A 23,992-nucleotide genomic window follows, 5' to 3' on the forward strand; every position below is an offset into this window, starting at 1 on the left:
TTTTTGTCATTATTTTATATTCTACTTGTTTTTAACTTTATTAGAAATTCAGATCTTATTTACCTCCACGTTTAATATGATTTCCATATTTATTACTCATCAGTCCTCTGTGAAATACACTCGTGATATGATTGTGTATAGATAAAATGTATACCTTTTACATTTAAAAAAAAAAATAATAGTATCATTGTCCTGTCTGTTATTTCAGTATAATTTACTTTAAAGCACACCTATTATAGTTTTGAAACATGCCTAATTTGGTTTTAAAGCTCTCATACGATAGATTTACGTGCATCTGAGGTCAAAAAAACACTTGAACGTGCTCATGATTTAAATCGCACATTACCTTTTTCCCCTCAGTCACAAACGACTCGTTAAATGATTCGTTCTAAAGGATTTGTTCTAAACTCCTCCTTTCAGAGAGCATACTCTGTTCTGATTGGTCAGAAGTCCCAGTCTGTCGTGATCGGTCTACCGCTGTGAGCGAGCAGCCGATGAAGACCAGAGGCGGGTTTTTTGTTACAAACCTGCGTAGGTTAGTACAGGAAGTAAAGTCTGGAATCACGACTCACGACTCGTTTCAGCTGTTCAGAATCGATTCCTTCTTTTGGGAGTCGATAACCCTGTTAGTCGTGTGCTTTGGTTTCTGAAACTTTGCAGATGTTTTACATTCACAAATGTTTGCGTTCACTGCAAGAGTTTTTAACTTGCATGTGAAAGGTTTTTTTCCCTCTTTCTTCTGATAATGTAGTACGTTATTATATTAATAACGATGTTGGTAGGGTTTTTAACGTTCTCGGACGTAAATCCCAGTTAGTACTTTAAAAGGAGCAGAAAGGACATCAGACGTGAATACTTTACTGAGGTTGCCTCCTGAAATGTTCTGCGCGAATGGCCTTCACGTCAGCTTCAGGAGGGATTTTGAAACGAAAAGATCGAAGAAACATTTATTGAAAAGTCATTTCACTGAAACGCGGAGATGGAGCGCTTTGTGCTCGGCGAGTGTTTCGCTTTTTCTTCACGTCTCTCGCTAATCGTCTTGGAAATATTAACGGACCGTTTCAAGGGAAGTCGAGTCAGGAGAACATCCGTGATGTCATCCTGATCATTAGAGTATTCCTAGCATGACCATTAGCACAGCGTGTTAGCGCCCCCTCCCTGCAGCAGGTAGGTGTGATGAGGACACTAGCGTCCAAGTCGCCTAAGACGTTCCACTGATCCAGAAAATTGAAGCGGACTCAGCCTTGAAATGAGTCGAGATCACTGAGAGGGAAAGTGTTATCCGTGATTCAGTGTAAACTTTCCCTTAAATCCCCGGCTGATTGGGAAGTAGAGCGAGATCTTGTCTTCTGTAACCGGACTGATGGAGGGAATTTGGATTTGTGATGACACACACCCACACACAGATTCCACCGAGCACGACTCGTGATTCGGTTCTGAATGCGGGGTTCTGAGGTTTTTAAAATTAAATCACACGCCGTATCTCCTCCTTCTTCCCTCCACAGATCTCTCCTCTTACTGCCAGAATGTTCTGCTGTATCCTTCATCCTTCACTTTTTCCCTTTTCTCAGAATCATTCACTGTTTAGTAACACTCCTTCCCGTTGTCCTTGGCCTGCTGTATATTATTAACACAGTTCTGAAATTTAATTTGAAAAACTTTAGTGGTATAAATATCTTCATGGAAACAGGACAAAATCACCATTCTGCTTCACCCAGGAGGAAGAGCACAACACCACACACAGTTATTCAGCACAATTTGCTGCAATATTCGCATGTTTATCTACTTATTTATTACCGTTATCTACCATAGACCGAATTGTAAATCGAACAAGTAATTTCTTATTATTTTTATTTGTTTTGTAACAATGAATAATGTTAAAAAAATAAGCATATAAACGAACGTTTAATTATTTAAAAAAAAAAAAAAAACAATAATTATATACCAAAACGAAACATATAGTAAATATAACAAACAAACAGTTTTGTTCATTTTCATGTTTTAAATATAAGCTAGTCACATAATCCTTCCTGTATAAATAAATAAATAAATAAATAAATAAATAAATAAAACCCTGTAATGGTCATTTTCGCTCACCTTTAAATAAACCATAAAAATGGCTGATGTTAATCAGCAGAATCAATGAATGTTAAAATTAGGCGTGTCACTTTAAAATAAATGAAATGAATTGATATAATCTCCTTGCTTTGGGTATACTCGGTGTGGTTATTTCACTCCTCAGATATCAAACATTTTCGGTAAACATTACTAATTTGTCTTCCTCAGCATGGTGTACCTCTGGGCTGGATTTTAGGACTGTTTCTTTTTTTTTTTTTATTTATCCAGTGATTTTTTTCATCATGCCGTTTCAGTGCTGGAGGAACTGCAGGCTAATTTGGGGGTAAAGAATGAACACTTGACAGGACTGAATACACAGATGCATCTCTCTCTCTCTGTGTGTCTCTCTCTCTCTGTGTCTCTCTCTCTCTCTCTCTCTCTCTCTCTCTCTCTCTCTCTCCTGTTTCAGCGCCCGGCTGTGCAGTTAGTGCTCAGGACGATGTTGTGAATTCAGATGAAGACGAGCAGTGTAACTCCACTGAGAGATGGTTTGCAATTGCACAGTTGATTCTGAAGAAGTCTCAGTGATGAAGCAGAACAGATGGCACTTTCAGCTGTTTACTGTCTTGATATCGATTTCCTCGTTTTCGTACTGGGACACAAACATCGAAGATTGCTAGGTGTAAAACTTTAGCTAGATAAATCTTCCCAAACTCCAGACCTGACGCTTGCAGGAGCAAGATCCGCTCCTCATCAGCACAACTCTGTGTAGAACAATCCAGAAGGAAGTCAGAGCCCAGCAGTGAGTGCATGAGGATTAGAGTCTCTGACGGTTTATTGATTCCGTCAGTGTGAACATCCTGCGCTGTATCACGTGCAGGTTAATGCAGAGAGAGGACAGCGAAGATTTAGTCGAACCAAACGAAGCATTGCTTTCTGTACAGATGATCAACAACATCCCCTCATGCTAGGACTAATAGGTCACGGTTCCTGTTAGAAAGGATTTTTTTTGTCGGTTTGTTTAAATCAGGCAATTAAAGTGTAAAAGTTACATCCGTATGTATGTGGGGAAAGTTCCGCGTGTTCGGAGTCACGTTACGCAGCCGCTTAAGGCGATTATTTCAGCTCCAAAATTCTGATTATTAAAATCACCTGCATGTAGCTCACACCTCCAAGGTTCCCAAAAGAGTGTATTCGACCACCGCCTTCAATCGCGAGTACGCGCCTTCAATCGCGAGTACTCGTCCTTAATCGCGAGTACTCGCCTTCAATCGCGAGTACGCTCCTTCAATCGCGAGTACTCGCCTTCATTCGCGAGTACTCGTCCTTAATCGCGAGTACGCGCCTTCAATCGCGAGTACGCGCCTTCAATCGCGAGTACTCGTCCTTAATCGCGAGTACGCGCCTTCAATCGCGAGTACGCGCCTTCAATCGCGAGTACTCGCCTTCAATCGCGAGTACTCGTCCTTAAACGCGAGTACGCGCCTTCGATCGCGAGTACTCGCCTTCGATCGCGAGTACGCGCCTTCGATCGCGAGTACTCGTCCTTAATCGCGAGTACGCGCCTTCAATCGCGAGTACGCGCCTTCGATCGCGAGTACTCGTCCTTAATCGCGAGTACGCGCCTTCAATCGCGAGTACGCGCCTTCGATCGCGAGTACTCGTCCTTAATCGCGAGTACGCGCCTTCAATCGCGAGTACGCGCCTTCGATCGCGAGTACGCGTCTTCGATCGCGAGTACTCGTACTTAATCGCGAGTACGCGCCTTCAATCGCGAGTACTCGTCCTTAATCGCGAGTACGCGCCTTCGATCGCGAGTACTCGTCCTTAATCGCGAGTACGCGCCTTCAATCGCGAGTACGCGCCTTCGATCGCGAGTACTCGTCCTTAATCGCGAGTACGCGCCTTCAATCGCGAGTACGCGCCTTCGATCGCGAGTACTCGTCCTTAATCGCGAGTACGCGCCTTCAATCGCGAGTACGCGCCTTCGATCGCGAGTACGCGTCTTCGATCGCGAGTACTCGTACTTAATCGCGAGTACGCGCCTTCAATCGCGAGTACTCGTCCTTAATCGCGAGTACGCGCCTTCAATCGCGAGTACGCGCCTTCAATCGCGAGTACTCGTCCTTAATCGCGAGTACTCGTCCTTAATCGCGAGTACGCGCCTTCAATCGCGAGTACTCGTCCTTAATCGCGAGTACGCGCCTTCAATCGCGAGTACGCGCCTTCAATCGCGAGTACTCGTCCTTAATCGCGAGTACTCGTCCTTAATCGCGAGTACGCGCCTTCAATCGCGAGTACTCGCCTTCAATCGCGAGTACGCGCCTTCAATCGCGAGTACGCGCCTTCAATCGCGAGTACTCGTCCTTAATCGCGAGTACGCGCCTTCAATCGCGAGTACTCGTCCTTAATCGCGAGTACGCGCCTTCAATCGCGAGTACGCGCCTTCAATCGCGAGTACTCGCCTTCAATCGCGAGTACGCGCCTTCAATCGCGAGTACTCGTACTTAATCGCGAGTACGCGCCTTCAATCGCGAGTACTCGTCCTTAATCGCGAGTACGCGCCTTCAATCGCGAGTACTCGTCCTTAATCGCGAGTACTCGTCCTTAATCGCGAGTACGCGTCTTCAATCGCGAGTACTCGCCTTCAATCGCGAGTACGCGCCTTCAATCGCGAGTACGCGCCTTCAATCGCGAGTACGTGCCTTTAAACCTGAAAAAAAAAAATCGTGGATAAAAAATATGGACTGAAAAATATGGAAAGAAATACCAGTTGATCCAGTAAATTCGATTTATTTGTAAAAATATCATGCTCCTGTAAAGTGTCACAAACCTGAGAGGTGAGAAGGATGCATTAATGAGTGAATGAATGAATGAATAGTGATATTTAATGATACGAAAGGAAAGTGCATCACCCCATTACGCTAAAAGCGCAGCGTTTCCTATTTCTCACATATTTCGATGTTAGAGATTCTAACCCAGCCGGTCTCTCTGGTCCTGTTATGATGGGATTCGTTTAACATTCATGTTTATTTCATGATTATTACCAGCGCATCTCTGGGATCTCGGTCCGATCCGAATCCGTCTCCGCCAATTTGTTGTTTATTTTACAGACCGTGTGGCCACACCTTTTGAAAAATGACCCCGTACTTTTCCGCTGTATAAAATAAACAGTAGGAATAACTCCAGGTAATATAGATCCTATCTGAACTGACATGTTGGGAAAGATTGCAGTGTATCCTGTGGGAGAAGAGGTTTCGCGCTTTTATAAACACACTCCAGGAAGCGCTCGCTCTTTTCTATTGTCTCTTAAACCGCATATCAATAAAACATAGGCCAGGTTTAAAAGGAGTCGCTATGCATCTACTAATGACCCTTATCTAGAATTACTACAAACATTACTGAACACACACACACACATCTGGACAGCACTTTAGCGTCAGTGCCGTCGGTGCAGTTTCTCTGCTGATGTCTGTGTGGCACAACTGTGTTTACTTCCATTCAGGGAAAAGATCTTTGGTGCGTGTGTGAAGGTTAGAGTCAATTCTCACGTTCATCCAGTGATATAAAACACCCAACGCTCAGGAGGGAAACACTGCAGTAGGGTTACTGTCAGGTGCGCGTCAGCTCGTCATTACACGCCATGTCTCAGCTTGTACTGCACGTTTCAGCACGTACATCCTAGCTATATATTAACAAGTGAGAGCCGTTTTCATCGTTTTCATATGAATATCATTAGCACTACGAGTGTAAACAACACGTTTCATGTGCTTTTGCCTGAGCAGGAAAGATGCACCAGCGAATGACCTGCTGAGAGACAAACCTCCATATCAAACCATATTAAAGCATTTTAGTTCATCTTCTGAACTTTATCCTAAAGGCCATGTAAATGGTGCACTTATGTCAGACGCATAAGTGTTTAATCGCGGAGAGGACGCACGGCGGCGTGAGGACGTGTTTAATGTCCATACAGTTGTCTTGAAGATGGAGACGGAAGGAAAAAGTCCTTACCTTTTGGCTTTGGTAGTCTCGCTGCTGACGTGCTACTAGAGCAAGGCCTTGTGGGAAATTAAATCCTCCGTGTTGTGCAGAGTTCGCGGAGACGGGACGCGTCCCTGAGAACGAAACGTTTTAATGTTTAAATAAAGCGGAGCTGGAAGTGCAGTGTGCGGCAGTGTACTCGAGATTAAACTGGGAGTTTGGAGAGGTCACGCTCACACTCGCTATTATTTATGTGTTTGTGTGGACACTTAGCCAGTCTGAGACACCAGGGGCCTGTACCGGGGAGCTGGTTTAGGTGGCTAGTGAGGGAAGTTTCAGTTTAGTTTGTGCCAACCCTGGGTTTCAGGTACCATGAAAGTGGCTCGGCTTTTACCAGTGTTCATCGCCATAGTAACTTACGCTCCGGGGAAGGTTCTGTTCTGGGTAAGAGAACTCAAACCCAACTTGGACCAATCAGCTGTGAGCAAGCTGAAGCATGCTGTTATTTTCCATCATGCTTTTATGTGCACGCGCTTGTGGACTAATCATAGCTTAAGGATCAAAGCCCGAGTTGACGGAGAAAGTTGATAACCAGCAGCGTCATGGTACCAATAAAGCCTGATTGGATTGGTTTGGTTTTATCAACTCGAATCTAATCCCGTAACCCTGAGTTAGTTCAACTACTTTCATGGTACAGGCCCCAGACATCACTGTGTGTGTGTGTGTGTGTGTGTGTGTGTGTGTGTGTGTGTGGGGTAAAGGAGAATTTGATCAGTTCAGAGATTAATTGTTCCACACACACACGTTGTTTCATTCAGCACTAATGACTGCAGTCATCGTTCTGAAACACTTTAATTACGTCCCGATTACGAGCCGAAGTCAGACATTCAGAATAATTTCAGCTCCAGAGAGTCACTTACTACTGCTGTCTAAACTAAAACAGAAACTATACAGTATATACACTTTTAGTAAAAAGGTTCAATCTAGGCTTAAATCCAGCAACGTGGTGGGTTCTGCCGTCTGTCGCTTTGGGGGAATCCTTAAAGCGGCCCGTTATGCTACATTAAAAGCTTGCTAATTTTGCTCTGGAGGTCTCCTACAGTAGGTTTACATGCATCCAAGGTCCCAAAACACGTTCATTTTCTGATAATATACATTGCAGCATCATCTATTTTCTCGCAGTGTCTGAAACGGGTCGATCAAGGATTCGGTCTGTCTAAACCCCTCCTTTCTGAGAGCCTGCTCTGCTCTGATTGGTCGGCCCAGTTGTTTATTCTCATTTTTCGAGATAGTGTATTTTTGCTTTCCGTGAGCATCGAGATTAAAACAAACAAAGGCTTGAAATATTTCACTTCATGTGTAACGAAGCAGGGGTATATGAAAGTTTGACGTTTTGAATTAAATTACGGGGGGAAACAATGGACCTTTTCTACGATATTCACATTTTTTTGTGATGCGCCTCTCGTGTGTTCATCTAAAATAACGGTTCCACAACCGTCCTGTGCAGCTTTCACGTCACACATTTTTATATGAATATTTCTTTTCCGTGGTCGGATGGTCACGTCACGGCGAGAGCGTCTGATCTGACGCGTGACCTCTTCGAGTGACGTGTGGAGTCTGTGAACAAGGACCGTTGAATTAAAACGCCGCAGTTTCCTCTGAAATGCATTTACATAATTGGTTAAAATGTCACATTACTGAATTATTCAGCAAGATTCCGCTTGCGGTTTGATTTAACTCGGGATTCCTCTCATGTACAGTGGATTCCGAAAGTATTCGGACCCCTTTATTTGTTACACGCTTTATCGTGTTGGGGATTTGGTTTGGAATGGATACATAAAGTCTTCTTGGATACGTCTCTTGGATTCTTGTTAGCAGTGTCCCTGTCCCTGCCACGGAAAAGCAACCCTATAGCATGATGCTGCCACCACCATGTTTCACCGAAGGAATGGTGGACTCCAATTCTGTGTTCTAGACACATCTCGTTTATTCCATCATTATCCAGAGCGACTTACATTTATCTCATTTATGCATCTGAGCTGTTGAGGGTTAAGGGCCTTTCCCAAGGGCCCGACAGTGGCAGCCTGGTGCTGCTGGGGTTTGAACTCATGACTCATTAAAGGGTAATTAAGCAAACAGAATGCACCTGTCCAAATTTGGAGTGCCAAAGGAAAGAGTCTGAATACTTTTGTGGATAAGAGCGTTACGTGTGCCGTATTTCTGTCTAGCAGTACACTGAGGAAGCGCTGGTGATAATGGATGGGAAAGGATCGACATAGACAAAGCAGGATTAGTAGCATGTACATACCCATTCGATCGACACAGACGGTGGCGCACTCCGCTAACCGAGTGTGTCTAGACAGATGGATATTCCTAGCATGTTTATGTAGAGACGCGTCCAGAACTACCTGCACTGAAGAACGGGAAGTCAAGGAATTAGCGAATATTAAATAAGAAGCACAGGAAGACAGACGGTATGTTAGCTTAGCTGGATACGTTCGCTCGAACCAAACCAAAACTACAAGGTCCAGAACATAGTATAGGCTTTGAGTTATACAAACTTGTCTTTGTGAGCTTAAGGTTTTCTTTCTGCATGTCTACATTTACATCGGGCTGTGTCTAAGGCCATCTACTGCACTGCGCTGCGCTTTAAACCCAGAGCTCCGCCTCCTTTAGGGAAGATACACTACCGACCGGTGGAGCAACCGTGCGGCAGCGGTCCAATCACGGACCGACGCGCCACCTGTGAGCGAATCAAACGTAACAGAGATTTCAGTTCTTGATTTTTGAAAACATGTCTTCACTTTGACATTATGGCCGATTGTGTGGATTGATGGGTAAAAAAAAAAAAAAAAATCATATATCCATTCAAAATGGATCAAAAACAACACAATAAAGTGTGCTACAAGAGTCTGAATACTTTCTGAATCCACTGCACATCTGAAATCATAATTACTGATACTGGGAGAGAAACTGATTTGAGAAGGAAGCAAGCGGGTCGTCGGGTCACAGATCCGTTAATCTCAGGAGGAAACACTCGTGCTTCGTGTTCTGAATGTTAATGTGAGCGAGGAGACGCTGAACGTCCTGCAGGTTAGATGTGGACAGTCATTTTGTCCCCCTCACCGTGGGACGTCGTTTCAGAAAATACCGGGTCTGAATTTGATCTCTGAGCGTCGTGTCATTCTGAGCTGTGAGACTCGGGTCGGAAGCTGCGGGAAATGAGTGAGGAAGTTTCTAGAAGCTTTTTTACGGAATGAGAAATCGAAATGATGTTTTGCTCAGAATGCTAATGCCTTCGCTAACGCAGACGGCCATTTATTTATGAGGAAGATGTGTGTGTGTGTGTGTGTGAGGATTTTTACGCTGAGAGAAAAGGAAAGTTCGGTGAAAGAAAGGAGTGCTTTTGTGGCGTTTGATTTGACTTCAGACGAGCCGACAGTTCCAAACAGAACGAGAAATGAAAAAGAATGAAGAGACGTTTTTGAAAACCCAAAACACAAATTGTTCCTTCTCTCTGGAGACGTTAATGGCAGCTGCACAACCATCAGTGTTTTGGCCTGAAGTGGTCACACACACACACACACACACACACACACACACACACACACACCAGCCATCACACAAAATGGAGCATGAAATTTGAAATGAGAGCTGCTATAGTTCAGAGGCTTGAAACTGTCACGCCGTCTGTATGCGTCTGTATGCATGTGTATGCGCGTGTGTGTGTGTGTGTGTGTGTGTGGTGTTGTTGTTGCGAGACCCCTAGCTATTCTTACGCTCGTAAAAGTTTTAAGCTGCCTGTATAAATGTATAAGCTACCTCCTTTCTTCACTCTGAAGGGTGAGAGTGAAGGGTTGATTTGCGCACTACAGTCGTTATGGTGTTTACGGCTTCATGACCAATCAGATCTGTTCCCTGCGCACTCTGATTGGTGGAGATGGAAGTTTAGGGGGAACAATTAGAGCCCGAAATGTTGGTTGATACACCTTATTGGTCACTCGAGGGAACCTGTAAGATCCCATCCTGGACGTAGTCCTGTGTGAATCAGCTAAAGTGGCTAAAGTGCATGTTTAGCTGAAATCTTTCAAAACAGACACAAGACCCTGTCCCATTGTGTCCATGTCTTATTTCCACTCCTCGAGCACAGTAAGAGACGGTTTTTTTTTTTGCTCCATTTCCCTCAGTATTGTTTTTATTGATCTCTGGGATGAGAAGATAGATTGAGGATTTAAAGTGACCGTAGTTATAGTGCTATAAAATTTAAAGAGCGATGGGACACAACATTGTTAAGCAATGATCCACGGCATCATTCTCACTTTACTCTTCTATCATTTCAGGTCTTTTCTCGCTCGCGTTATTTTCTTTTTCTTTTAAGATAAATGTAAATCCTCTTCTCCTCCACCGTCTCCACCACCATCTCTTATCACTATTCCACCATCTCTCAACACAATTCCACCACCTCTCCCCATCCTTCCACCAAAATCCAACTGTCTCTCCACCACCGTTCCATCAGCTTCCCCACCATTCCAACATCTCTCCACCATCATTCCATTATCCCCACCACCATTCCAACATCTTCCCCAACATCTCCACCATCATTCCTCAACATTCCACAATCATTCCATCCCATTTATTTCTTATACACATTTATTTATATCTTTAAAGACCTAACTACATTCCCTCTTGTTCCTCTTAACACTTTTTCTTTCCTTCCTCTCAGTAGCAGTAAAAAGGGAGGAGAAAGATGGCCATCATTAACCAGGTGCTCCATCATGTGCCACTAGAGCAGCAGGTTGAAGGGGAAAATGGAGTCCATGCAATGCTAATGGCTAGCAATTCAGGCCAATTAAAGCTGCTGGGAAGATTTATGCTAATGAGATGCTTATGTGTTTAGGAATCTCACCAGGAAGGAAGCTGGAGCGCGCGGCCTGTGTGTGGAGTTACAGTGTCACGTGTCGCATAACAACGTCTAAGAAATTGGTGTTAATGTGCAATTTTGGTTGTTATTCTTGGTTTAAGATGAAAAGAATGCGGATCTCAGCGGATATAACGGATCTCGGGATAAAACGTTGACTTTATTTTTGCCCTAAATGAGTTGACTCGAGTATGAAACATCTCCTGTGTCTGGATTTGTCTCTCTCTGAAGTTTGGTTCTTCCTCTGCTGGAACTCGTGAAGATTCTGTGTACAAGAACAAAAACAACAGATCGTGTGTCTATCAGAAAAGAGTTCCCAGTAGAACCGTTTTAATAATCTAAGAATTCTTGTTTATCGAATAAGCCCAGAAAAGAAGCCTATCTAAACAATCAGATTAGAGGAAACCAGAGCAAACAATGATGGGGTTTTTTTTAAGAATGATATTTGGTTCCACAGTGAGTCACACGGAGACGCGCAGTCCGGCTCGGGCTTCTGATGATTTTTGTTGAGACGTAGCAGGAGAAAATTTAAAGCGGTGGCGTCTCAGCTCGGAGCTCTCTGCCCCGTAGCATTATGGGAAAAGTCACGCTGTTTAATGACCGACAGCTGAGCCGTAGTAAAGAGTTTAGAGCAGAACTGGAGCATGAAAGAACTTGTGCGCCGGAGTTTGCTTCTTCCTGTGGATCGGTTTCATCTTCACTTTCCTCTCTTTCCTTTTCGTTCACTCTCTTTGTCGTACTCGTTTTTGATCTCTCTGACCCCTATATTTCTCGTTAGCTGTATCGGCGGTGTGAGCTTCTGACTCCAAACACGTGCTGACCGATTCGGCTTCACTTCCTGTGTTCTTCCGTTTCTCGATTCAGAGAGAACCCTCTCCTCTACGAGTGTCGATTAGGGGTAAGATCGGGGTGTCACTGTGACAATGAGTTTTATTCAGATTGTATCGTGGCTGGTACAGTGTGTACGTTGTGAGAGATTTGATCAGAGCGCTGGTGGAATCGGACCATTTGGAGTGTTCGTGTGGGTATTTATGTGAAAACTCCTGGATGTAAGACGTTCGTCTCGGGTCGTAATCGCAGCTGTTGATGTTTTTCCAGTCCAGCTGTGACAGTGAGTCACTAAATGCTCATTTTACCCAGAATGCTTTGCTTTGATTCCACCACAGCCTTCTGAGATCAGAGTCCACACGAAGGCTGTTAAATGTGTGTGTGTGTGTGTGAGAGAGAGAAAGTTTGTCATCACCTCTCCATCTCGGTTTATTCCTCTGTCATCTTCCTCCTTTGTCATTCACGTGTCAGTGTTTTTGTCTTTAACTCTCGGTGTTTTTATTCGAGCTTAGAGACGCGGCGCCTGAATAAATGTCTTTACGTCACCTTTAATTTAACACCAGGAGACAGCTATGAAGAGTGGAACGCCAGGGTTTTTATTTTTAGCTTTTCAAGTTCACTTCAGACGTCACGTCTTCATTCCGTCCTGCTTTTATCTCGGCCATATAAAGCATACACGTTTAACGTTCGGATGTGACGCCAGATTATTGGAGAATATTATTATAAAGCAGGGCTTTTAACAGACAACATCCGAAACGTCCGTCAGAGATTCCAGAGAGATACGACATACGATAAAAGCTGTGAGGAAAAAGCTTTGCCTCTTTGACACCGAGCTGCAGGGTTTTAAATCGTTATTATCGTCTCGGATTTAAGGTGGAACGTGGAAGTGTCTCCCATCAAAATCGATCTGATCCCAGGTACGGCGTGGAATAAAGCCGCTCTCGGAGTTTAATAGAGAGTAGCGTCAGGTTCCAGGAGGCACTGGCTCAGATTAGTCGTGGTGTTTGCTCCGGGGTTTGGAGAAGCAGCAGGAATCTGACCCTTTAAGAGTGTTATTTTTCTGTAATGACTGATAAAATGATCTCAGAGAAGTGAAGTAAGGAGAAACTTACTGCTGCGTTCCTTCACCTTTAAGCACTTATTATTTCTGGATCTCGAAGCTGCGAGGGGAGTCGCTGTATTATTCTGGCATAAATTCCTGGTTATCATCAGTTGATCATTTGGAATGTACATCAGAGATCTGTCACTGAAGACAATCTTTTCCTTTCTTCTTTTTTTTTAACAGTTATTTTTGTTGCATTTCTCATCAACATTTTTTTGTATGCTGGTCTATTGGGATGGTGTACAGTTTCTTTCATGATGATTTCCTGCAGTTCAGTTTTAACATGTGTTTTCCTCTTGCAGGTCTACACGAGATATGGGAAATGCTATACGTTCAATGGAAACAAAACAACATCCAAAAAGACAAAGCAGGGAGGCATGGGAAATGGCCTGGAGATCATGCTGGACATCCAGCAGGATGAATATCTGCCCATCTGGAGAGAAACGAGTGAGAATTTAAATGCCTAAACAGTCTGACCAAATAACTGCGTGAACACAGACACTGTTCCAAATTTAAAAGAATAACTAACCTTATTTTATAAGTTTTAGAGGCTGATGCTGGAGCAGGGGTTTTAGAGGCTGATGGTTTTAGAGGCTGATGGTGGAGCAGGGGTTTTAGAGGCTGATGGTTTTAGAGGCTGATGGTGGAGCAGGGGTTTTAGAGGCTGATGGTGGAGCAGGGGTTTTAGAGGCTGATGGTTTTAGAGGCTGATGGTGGAGCAGGGGTTTTAGAGGCTGATGGTGGAGCAGGGGTTTTAGAGGCTGATGGTTTTAGAGGCTGATGATGGAGCAGGGGTTTTAGAGGCTGATGGTTTTAGAGGCTGATGATGGAGCAGGGGTTTTAGAGGCTGATGGTGGAGCAGGGGTTTTAGAGGCTGATGGTGGAGCAGGGGTTTTAGAGGCTGATGGTGGAGCAGGGGTTTTAGAGGCTGATGGTGGAGCAAGGGTTTTAGAGGCTGATGGTGGAGCAGGGGTTTTAGAGGCTGATGGTGGAGCAGGGGTTTTAGAGGCTGATGGTGGAGCAGGGGTTTTAGAGGCTGATGGTTTTAGAGGCTGATGGTGGAGCAGGGGTTTTAGAGGCTGATGGTGGAGCAGGGGTTTTAGAGGCTGATGGTGGAGCAGGGGTTTTAGAGGCTGATGGTGGAGCAGGGGTTTTAGAGGCTGATGGTTTTAGAGGCTGATGGTGGAGCAGGGGTTTTAGAGGCTGATGGTGGAGCAGGGGTTTTAGAGGCTGATGCTGGAGCAGGGGTTTTAGAGGCTGATGGTGGAGCAGGGGTTTTAGAGGCTGATGCTGGAGGAAGGGTTTTAGAGGCTGATGCTGGAGCAGGGGTTTTAGAGGCTGATGGTTTTAGAGGCTGATGATGGAGCAGGGGTTTTAGAGGCTGATGGTTTTAGAGGCTGATGGTGGAGCAGGGGTTTTAGAGGCTGATGATGGAGCAGGGGTTTTAGAGGCTGATGGTTTTAGAGGCTGATGATGGAGCAGGGGTTTTAGAGGCTGATGATGGAGCAGGGGTTTTAGAGGCTGATGGTGGAGCAGGGGTTTTAGAGGCTGATGGTGGAGCAGGGGTTTTAGAGGCTGATGGTGGAGCAGGGGTTTTAGAGGCTGATGGTGGAGCAGGGGTTTTAGAGGCTGATGGTGGAGCAGGGGTTTTAGAGGCTGATGGCTTTAGAGGCTGATGATGGAGCAGGGGTTTTAGAGGCTGATGGTTTTAGAGGCTGATGATGGAGCAGGGGTTTTAGAGGCTGATGATGGAGCAGGGGTTTTAGAGGCTGATGGTTTTAGAGGCTGATGGTGGAGCAGGGGTTTTAGAGGCTGATGGTGGAGCAGGGGTTTTAGAGGCTGATGGTGGAGCAGGGGTTTTAGAGGCTGATGGTGGAGCAGGGTTCTTTTTTCGAGGCCACAGAGTGTTATATGTTAGCACAACTAGAACTTTTTTCCAACACCACACACTGTTCTGGAGTATTTGAGAGATATGATCTGACATCTTAGTAATAACAGTTTTTGGTACTTGGCTAAGACTTTTGAACATTTGTAATATTACTTTTGTCACCTCAGCTTCATATATATATATATATATATATATATATAAACAAACTGAAATCCACACAGGTTCTCTCTGATATTCTGTATATTGTACTCCATCTCTCTTTAGACGAGACGTCTTTAGAAGCAGGCATCCGTGTGCAGATCCACAGTCAGGATGAGCCGCCTTACATCCACCAGCTCGGGTTTGGAGTCTCACCAGGTTTCCAAACCTTCGTGTCTTGTCAGGAGCAAAGGGTACAAACCACCCACCACACACATAAATCATAAAATATGAAAATGTTTTCATAATTCAAAACAGCAGATGAGCCAGTCGACATTTCTACAGGTGTTTTGAACTCTCCAATATTAACTGACTCTCCCAGGAAGCCCTGATTTAGATCATGGTAAATGGATGAGGTTTTGAGTTAAAAATTTTGGGCAGATGGTTTCCCAGAAGTTCTGGGAAATTGGCTTTATGGGGGAAACTCTGAATAATGTCCAAAAAGCAGGGGCTTCTCAAATGTTCTAAGTTCCAAAGTTTTCCTTTGGAAAATTCAATTCCTGAACTTTCCATCCACAAAACTTTTTTTTCCCGGCCAATTAAAATCGTTTAATTTCATTAGCAATTATATATGCTGATTATTTTTTTAATTTTTTTTTTTACTTACTGAGCTTTGCATTAAATTAGTTCAGTTCAAGTGAGCCTAATAACTATAAAACTCTATTATAAATAGAATAATTTCAGTAATGGTGGGTTGTGATTTCCACTACTCTAGCAGGGGAAAAAATCGTGGACCCCTGGGAGAGAGCCATAGCTTTAAAGAGTGCTTCTGCTAAGAGTGTATTTATGATGGTATTTCTCTCTCTCTCTCTCTCTCTCTCTCTCTCTCTCTCTCGCTCTCTCTATAGTTGACATATCTGCCCCAGCCGTGGGGAAACTGTCGCTCTTCCGCTGATCGCTCTATCCCGGGTTATGACTCGTACAGTATCAGTGCTTGTCATTTACACTGTGAGACTCAGCTCGTTCTGCAGGAGTGCCAGTGCCGCATGGTGCACATGCCTGGTAACGGACCTATTTATATCCCTTATATTATTTAGTAAATATTTATTTCATACCAAGTTGAATCGGGGCACATGTTTGGCAGTGTAACTTTTAATGTTTGTAAGCACAGCCCACTACCTTATTTTCTATTTCTTCAGTTTTATATGTCCATTACAGTGTACGTTGGCCAATACATTCCACGGTTTTACAGAATAAATGACACCCGCGTACAGAATTTGCATTACCTTCTGAGAAAGATTATAATATATAATAATAATAATAATGTTCATTTTCTGCTCCTGTGTCACAAAGTTTTTAGCAAGGCAGGAAAGTAATGGCGAAGTTACGAAAAGTCAAAGGCAGGTGGGCGTGTCATCTCAGAAAGTTTTCCGGGTTTTTCGCCACACAAGGATCTGGTCTTGACCACCCCAGAGTCATTAGGTGTGTGGTGTGCACGTCAAGTGTTGAGCTAAAGCTGAGGGAAGCAGTGTGAGAAATTAACACGAACTTCCATCTGGCTGCTAGAACATCAACACTTTACTGAGATCTCAAACATGGTAGACATTAGAACTTACAGTTGGTCCAATTTCAACCCCAAAAAATCTAAAGATTATTGGCTTTGGGTCATTTTTGCTCCTAATGTGGCTGCTTGTGAACCCTTTAGAAGTTTCTATATTTCTGCAGAAATACGATCTATGACATCATCAGATTTTCACACGAGTCCTAAAAGTAGATAAAGAGAACATAATTAAACAAATGAGACAAAAATATTATACTTGGTCGTTTATTTATTGAGGGAAATGATCCAATGTTACATATCTGTGCGTGGCAAAAGTATGTGCACCTTTGCTTTCAGTATCTGATGTGAGCCCTTGTGCAGCAATACTTCACATAATTCACCACTGTATATTTAGATGACTTTTGGCCCACAGCACACTTACTCTGATTAAATTCTCTTGTTCTCACCCTTTTATCACATCAATGAGGTTGTTGTCCTCACGTCGCTTTCCTAAACAACCTGGCTGAATTTCTTTGACTTCTAATATCTCCTAATAGGTAACAAACGTGTTTTCTCCAAATTATTGTGCCTGAAACCGTAGATCAGGGGCATTCAACTAAAATTCCTGAAGGTCCAGTTACAGAAAATGCCTCGCTCACAAAGCGCTAGATAAGTGACTAACCAGCACGAGTGAATGCCAACAACAATTTGTTTTTAATGCTTAGCCATTGGTGATTCGGTTATGGCTATAAAAGTGGTTATATTTAGCTTCATTGTGGCATAAAGACTTTAAATTTGGAGTGGGGAGAATAAACACACTTCTCTGTTGAATCTTGTTTACACATCCTGTTTTCATTGCTGAACATGTCGCCGGTTCACTGATCCGACCAGAGAGGCTAAATAAAATGAAAAATCGACGAAAATCTTTGAAAACGCTTCCTATTCTGAGCGAACGTCGCTCGCCCTGTAGCTAGACTCTGGTCTGATGATCTGCCTTCGGCTGCATGATTTACATAGATCCATGTGATTTAAACAGAGGACTGAAACAGAAAGAGGTAAGTCTTCAGTCTTTCTCCAGTCGACTAAAATAGTTTGCCAGGATTGTCGTCTGCCAGGTGATGACCCCTGCAATAAGCTTACTGTGACGCAGATGGACCAGAAAGCATTAGAATCATGACCTGTAGGAAAATCGGGAACAGCTTAGAATTAGAACGCCGTACAATTGCCCAGTGAGACTCAGGTGGTAGCAACGAACAAAAGATGAGAATAATCATTAGTTCAAGCAAATGAGAGGATTATTATACGAGTAACCATTCATCTTTCACACCCTTTCATGGCTAGATTAGGTGCACTTCAATTGGTTTGAATGCTTATTCAGAGTGAAAACTAATATGGCTACCTGCTTTCAGATGAAAGTGCCACGAAAGTCTTGTTCTCAATCCAAGTGTCCTGCTAATAAACTTCCAGTCCATGTGTTAGGACTGAGCAGCGTGCCCAAACCACAGAGCCTCCACGGGTCTAATGAAGTCTGGGGTCTTTTTGTTTGGTCTCCAAATCAATCTTAGCCGTAATGGCAAGAGAAAAAGAAGCTCTTGGCCAAACATTAGCTCAGAGAGCCATGCATAGCACATGCCACAATTAGGTTCTACTCTAATTAATCACTGCACTGTTGAGTTCTGGCCGTTAGTGAGGACCTCGCAAGGAGAAGAAATCAATTGATTTTTTTTAAAGACTCTTTAAATATGAGCACCAGGGGGTTTGGATGGCGTCGGAATCGGGGATATCTGAATCTGCGGGTAACTGCGAGAAGAAGAAGAAAAAAAGGGAAAAGAATAATGACTAATGAGAGCCAGACACTAGAGGAAGTAATTGCACAGTCATCACACACACATTCATATTCACCATCTGCAGACAGTGTCTGGCCATGAATCTTATCTCTCGGTCCACCTTCCCTCTGAGACTCGAGTCCCTCTGACCCCGAGTCCATTACACTAGCTCCTTAACTACTATTCCCAGAGGGTTTAGCTACGGACACCTATATTTAGTTGGACACTCTCCAGACTTTGATGAAGCTTGATTGGGGTGTAGGTGATATATTTATGTTTGAAAATGAAAGATTCTGTGATTTATATATGTTAGTTGTACCGAGCTGCCAGCAAGCATGGTTCGTATTCTTTTTAATTACACTTTCCTTTAATATTTCATTCAGTATTTCATCTTCAGGAATAACTTGATGCTGGTCAGGGTCACAGTGGACTGTTTTTGCTGTCTTGTGTTAGGGTGGAGAGAGATGCTGATTTAGCAGCCGTAAGAGCCTGTCCTACCCATTTAGTTTGATTGCATTTACATTCTAATGTTCTCTTTTCTATTAAATGGAGCGATGCTATCTAGCATGCAGTGAAATGTTGATCAGACACTTAATCACGTTCTCTGGGGTTAGACAGCTGTCCAATCAAACTCATAATTGTATGTCAGAGTAGCGTTCTATCTGAGCGTACTTGAAGCAGCACTGACCCTGGCACGGGCGTCAGCCCTTGTGTCACTGAGAAGGAGAACATTAAACACACAAGCAATGAGCCAAGAATCAGAACGGAATATAAATACACCTGTTAAGGGGGGGGGGGGGGGGGGGGGGGGGGGATACTCTCATCCATCCATCCATCTTCTATAGCACTTATCCTGCACTTCAGGGTCACGGGGAAACCTGGAGCTTATCCCAGGGAGCATCGGGCTCAAGGCGGGGTACACCCTGGACAGGGTGCCAAAGGATACTCACACATCTTTATTATAACTGTTTTTGTTTCATTTTGCTTTTTCGGCGTTTCTGCTTGATTGCATTCATTTTTGTGTTTTCCTTCCTAGGAAATGCAGAAATCTGCCCCCCTGACAAACTCAAGTGTGTGGACAAAGCACTGGGTAAGCACATATTTTTCATTCTGCCAAAACCCCTCATGCACCCTTGAATAAAGAAAAATAGAGATTTATTCTTGCGTTTATTTAACGTGGCAAACGGATAGCTTGAATAACTGATGAGGCAAGTGTACTCCAAGCACACAGCTAGCTTTGATGCGAGAGGAACTGGATTATTTTTCTGTTTAAGGATTAGCACAACCCTACTAACCCTAACCCTAAGTAAGTCTGAAGACTGCAATGCAATGGCAAGAACTACACGGTAATTTAAGTGGAATTGTACAGCTCAATGATATAAAATGATATAAAAAAAATTTGACCACGTGCAAGAGAGAATGTTAGCGAATCTACTTCTCAGATTGTCAACAGATGCCCAAAGGTTCTTGGTAGATGACATTCTCGCAGATGATATTTAATGAGGAGCTAATCTTGACGTTGATGAAGAATTGCAGGAAAGGGATGGGGTGAAATAGCAAGAAAACGGGGTTCAGGTGAAGGCCCTCTTGCATCCATACTTAAAATATTGTTCAAAAACGTTTCTCGTGTCCAGTTGATTTGAGATTGTAGCATCATCGGGAATTAAGTACAGGCACTGCAGGGTTTCCACTCCCAAACTCTGGTAGGACAAGCTGTTTGAGTAGATGGTTGGACCTACTGTTCCATCATCCAAGATACCTTCTTAGACCATGGTTGGGATCTAGCAGTCCAGAAATCAGCAGCGGTAGCTATCAGGTAAGACATTGGACTACTGATTGGAAGGTTTTGAGCTCAAAGCCCAGAATTGCCAAGCTGCCACTACCAGGACCCTTGAGCAAAGCCCTTAATCCTCAAATGCCCAGTTGTGTAAATGAAATATCCTTTTTCTTCTCAAAATTGCTGCATATATTCCTGGGATAAAGTTCCTGAGATAAAGTTACATAGCCGGAAGAAGCAGAGGATACCAGAGTTGAGTTTTCAGTGAAATACTCAGGGATTCTTGATGTGTACGAGTAACTGACTGATGTCGTTTCTCTGGTGAACTCGTACAGGTAGACTTGCTTCCATCTCAGCATACTGACTCTTTTTAAGTCTTGCTGGTGGGTACTAAAAAAAAACAAAACAAAACTACAAAGCCATAAGGCATATCTCTTCAACCGATGAAAATTGCAACAGCCTAAGCATTGATGCACTGAAATTATGATAACACATAATCGGGACACTCTAACTCCATCTAACTACATCTCAAGGAGGTCAGTGTATGATCATTAATGGTGTCCTTACACTCACTCATCCATACTACAGTATATAGTTCAACACACATTCCCTGCCACATCTGAGCCAAATTCTGGTCTCCAGCTTTTCTGAGGAGCTGTGCTTGGCTCTTTGTGTTTTATGAAGCTCATAAATGCGCTTTATTAAGAGACAATCATGAGAGATGTGAGCAGTTATGATCATCATCAAACTGTCCATAAATCCAATCCTGCACTTTGTCAAATGGATTTCTAGCTCCATTTACTGAGCGAGGCTTTCTGCTCATGGGCTCACCCTAGCAGGACATTGTTCATCATGCCCTTTCCCATCTGTCTGTGTGTGTGTGTGTGTGTGTGTGTGTGTGTTGCAGAACTGTTGCAGAAGAGTTCAGGTGAGTTCTCGTGTGCATGTGAGACTCCCTGTAATCTGACGCGCTACGGTAAAGAGCTTTCCATGGTGAAGATTCCCAGTAAAGGCTCTGCACGATACCTGTCCAGAAAATACCACAAATCAGAGGATTACATTAGGTAGTCTTCATCGTTTGTCGTCTCGTTATCATTACGATTATTATTGTTCTTGTTTTATGGAACATGCGTATTTCATTGATTATATTTTCAGCGTATGATAATGTTCCTTTATTTCCAGAGAAAACTTCCTCATTCTGGACATTTTCTTTGAAGCTCTGAACTATGAGACGATCGAGCAGAAGAAAGCCTACGATGTCGCCGGGTTATTAGGTGAGGATCGGATCTGCCGTCAGGTGCTAGTGATAAAATGTGTTGTGAGGTAATTAACACTAGCTCCGGTTTCTACTGTGGTCCAAACCTGGTGATGAACGCAGTTCGAGTATGCCTATTCACTTTCCCCTAGACTGGAATCAGCTTATAGTACATTTACATTATGTTGGATTTACCATGATTGCAAGGTTATGACTTGTATAAAGGCATCTTCGTGAGGAGCGAAAGTTCATGTTCGAAAGTTCCTGGGCTTCAGTTCATTATCTAAAATTCCTGGTCTAAACTTCCTGGGCATAGATTGAAAGTCTAAAGTTCTTGGGATTATGTTCATGGACTAAAGGTCATGTTCTAAAGTCCATGTCCTAAATTATGTAAGGTTTAGGGTGCAAACTTTCTCAAGTTCATAGTCCTAAGTTCCTGGTTTAATTTCATGGTCTAAAATTCCTGGAGTGAGGTTCTTGAGATAAAATTCCATGGTTTAGGCTCCTGGTGTTAAGTTCCTAGGATAATGTTCCAGAGGGAAAGTTTATGTGCTAACCTTTATTTAATTAATTTGGTTTAGGTTCTTGGGCTCTTTTTTTTTTTTTTTTTTTTTTTTTAAGTTCATGAGCTTAAGTTCCTGGATTAATTACATAAAGAGCTGGTTATTCACTCGGACTTTTATTCACTGTAGAATGTTGCTGCTGTTTGTTTTGGAGGTCAAAATGTCTCGATGCTTGCTGTAACTCAGGAGGGTAAGAGTTCGGTTCTGCGTGTTTCTTGCTGTAACACCTTGAGCTCAGCTCATGACGGCAACAGTGGTGAGCTAATGAGCTGAATCAGGTGTGTTAAATGAGGCAGAACTGAACACTTCAGTGCTGTGGACATCAGGACCCGAGTCTCACTCACACCTGATAGACGCGATGTCATACGGTCCCTGTCCTAATCGTCCTCCATCTTTACTCCTGTTTTACTCTCAGGTGATATCGGAGGACAGATGGGTCTCTTTATTGGAGCGAGTATCCTCACCGTCCTTGAGATTCTCGACTACTTTTATGAGGTAAATTTGAGTTGCTGGTGTTGTGTAATGAAGCGTGTCAGTGAGTGAGCTTATCTGTAAGACACAATATCATTAGTGCTGCTTCTCACCTTCATCCACACTGCTGTCTCCTTTCCTTATTCTCTTCATCTTTTCCTTCCTCCTCTATTTTCCTCTTCGTCTTTTCATCTCCTCTGGTCTTCCTCTTCTGTCTTTTGACTGCAGGTGATTAAGTTAAGGTTACAGCGTGTGTTGAGGCCACAGAAGGAAGAAAAACGACCACAACAACAATCCAGCACTGTAGCTACAGTCAATCTTCAGGACACAAAGACAAAGGTCAGAAGATTATGATAATAATAATAATAATAATAATAATAATAATAATAATAATAACAACAACAACAACATCAGTGAGTGCTAGTATCAAGTCTCACTGAATATCAGTATCAGCAGGTCCTAATGAGTCTCATTGTCAGCATGTCTCCGAGTCTCAGTAGAGAGAGGATCTCTGAGTCTTGGTCTCTTCGAGGTTGGATCTGGAGTTCCATGTTAACATTCCGAAGCAAAATGATGTAATATTGACCTAGAAGTCTCAGTGAGTGAGTTTCTATAGCGTCTCTTTCTCCTGTGTGTGATTGACAGGATGCCAGTGAGCATATGGAGAGAAATGTAGAGGGTGCAACCTTCAACAAAACCTTCCTCCCAAACCACCACCATCATCTTCATCATCACCACCTTCGTCATCAAAATGAGGACTTTGCCTGCTGACCAATACTACGGACTTTCTCTGTCTCTGTCTCGGTGTCTGTCTTTCTCTCTCGGATCTTCTTTTCACCAGTGAAAGCTCCAGCCAAAGCTCAATTCCTAAACCTGTGCTTGGGACAGTCAGAGGGTGTGTGTGTGTGTGTGTGTGTGTGTGTGTGTGTGTGTGTTAATGATCTGAGTGCTGGATGTCTGGATGAGCTGGACTGCTGGAGCAGTTTGGGTGCCAGATCAGGACTTTCTCCAGCTGCGCTCCTACTCCTCTGTGTGAGCCGTCCTGTAAAATTCCCCTTCAGTCACTGGGACATGATTTGGTCAGTGCTGGACACGAGCGTCTTCTCGCTGTATAACCGAGCGAGTGTGTATCAGAGCAGTAGCGTATATTTGTCTCTCTAGGAGACACACACTAAACACAGTGTTTATATTCAACTGTTTATGATTATTCACTTAAACTGTATTAAAAGATAATACTTTTCTAAAATGACTTGTGTAGAGAATTTAGTGTGCGTGTGTGTGTGTGTGTGTGTGTGTGTGTGTGTGTGTGTGTGTGTGTGTGTGTGTTCATATGGGTGTGAAAAAAATGTGAAATAACATGAAATGAGGAATCAAGACCTACAGGTGCCCACAGTTTGAATGATAAGCTGACTGAGCCATCATCTGCTAAGTTTACAGCTCACTGTAAGTTTATTAATAATAATAATAATAATAATAATAATAATAAAAAATAAATAAATCAGTTCTCGAAAATAAAACAAAAACCTTCTTGTCCACTTTAAAGGGGACGATATTACCAATTGATGAATAAAGTCATATTTATGTATTTAATATTGTTCTTGAATGGTATTCCATAATTTTTTGGTTTGCGTATTTTCAGCTAAAACA

At 43.2% G+C, this 23,992-nt stretch overlaps 1 protein-coding gene across 1 annotated transcript in view; it reads left to right on the top strand.

Annotated features, from left to right (window-relative positions):
• The window catches only part of asic4a (acid-sensing (proton-gated) ion channel family member 4a), a 52,080-nt gene extending 28,523 nt beyond the window's left edge, over positions 1-23,557 (top strand). Inside the window, exons 2-10 of the mRNA XM_017469181.3 lie at positions 13,190-13,334; positions 15,040-15,167; positions 15,822-15,975; positions 19,316-19,369; positions 20,964-21,120; positions 21,239-21,330; positions 22,290-22,369; positions 22,574-22,684; positions 22,991-23,557. Of these exons, the coding sequence (XP_017324670.1) occupies positions 13,190-13,334; positions 15,040-15,167; positions 15,822-15,975; positions 19,316-19,369; positions 20,964-21,120; positions 21,239-21,330; positions 22,290-22,369; positions 22,574-22,684; positions 22,991-23,116 (1,047 nt within the window). The 3' untranslated portion in view covers positions 23,117-23,557. The remainder of the gene's footprint in view (positions 1-13,189; positions 13,335-15,039; positions 15,168-15,821; positions 15,976-19,315; positions 19,370-20,963; positions 21,121-21,238; positions 21,331-22,289; positions 22,370-22,573; positions 22,685-22,990) is intronic.
• The last annotated feature ends 435 nt before the right edge of the window (positions 23,558-23,992 follow it).

The sequence above is a fragment of the Ictalurus punctatus genome, chromosome 6, assembly GCF_001660625.3.
Source record: "Ictalurus punctatus breed USDA103 chromosome 6, Coco_2.0, whole genome shotgun sequence".
Classification (NCBI taxonomy): domain Eukaryota; kingdom Metazoa; phylum Chordata; class Actinopteri; order Siluriformes; family Ictaluridae; genus Ictalurus; species Ictalurus punctatus.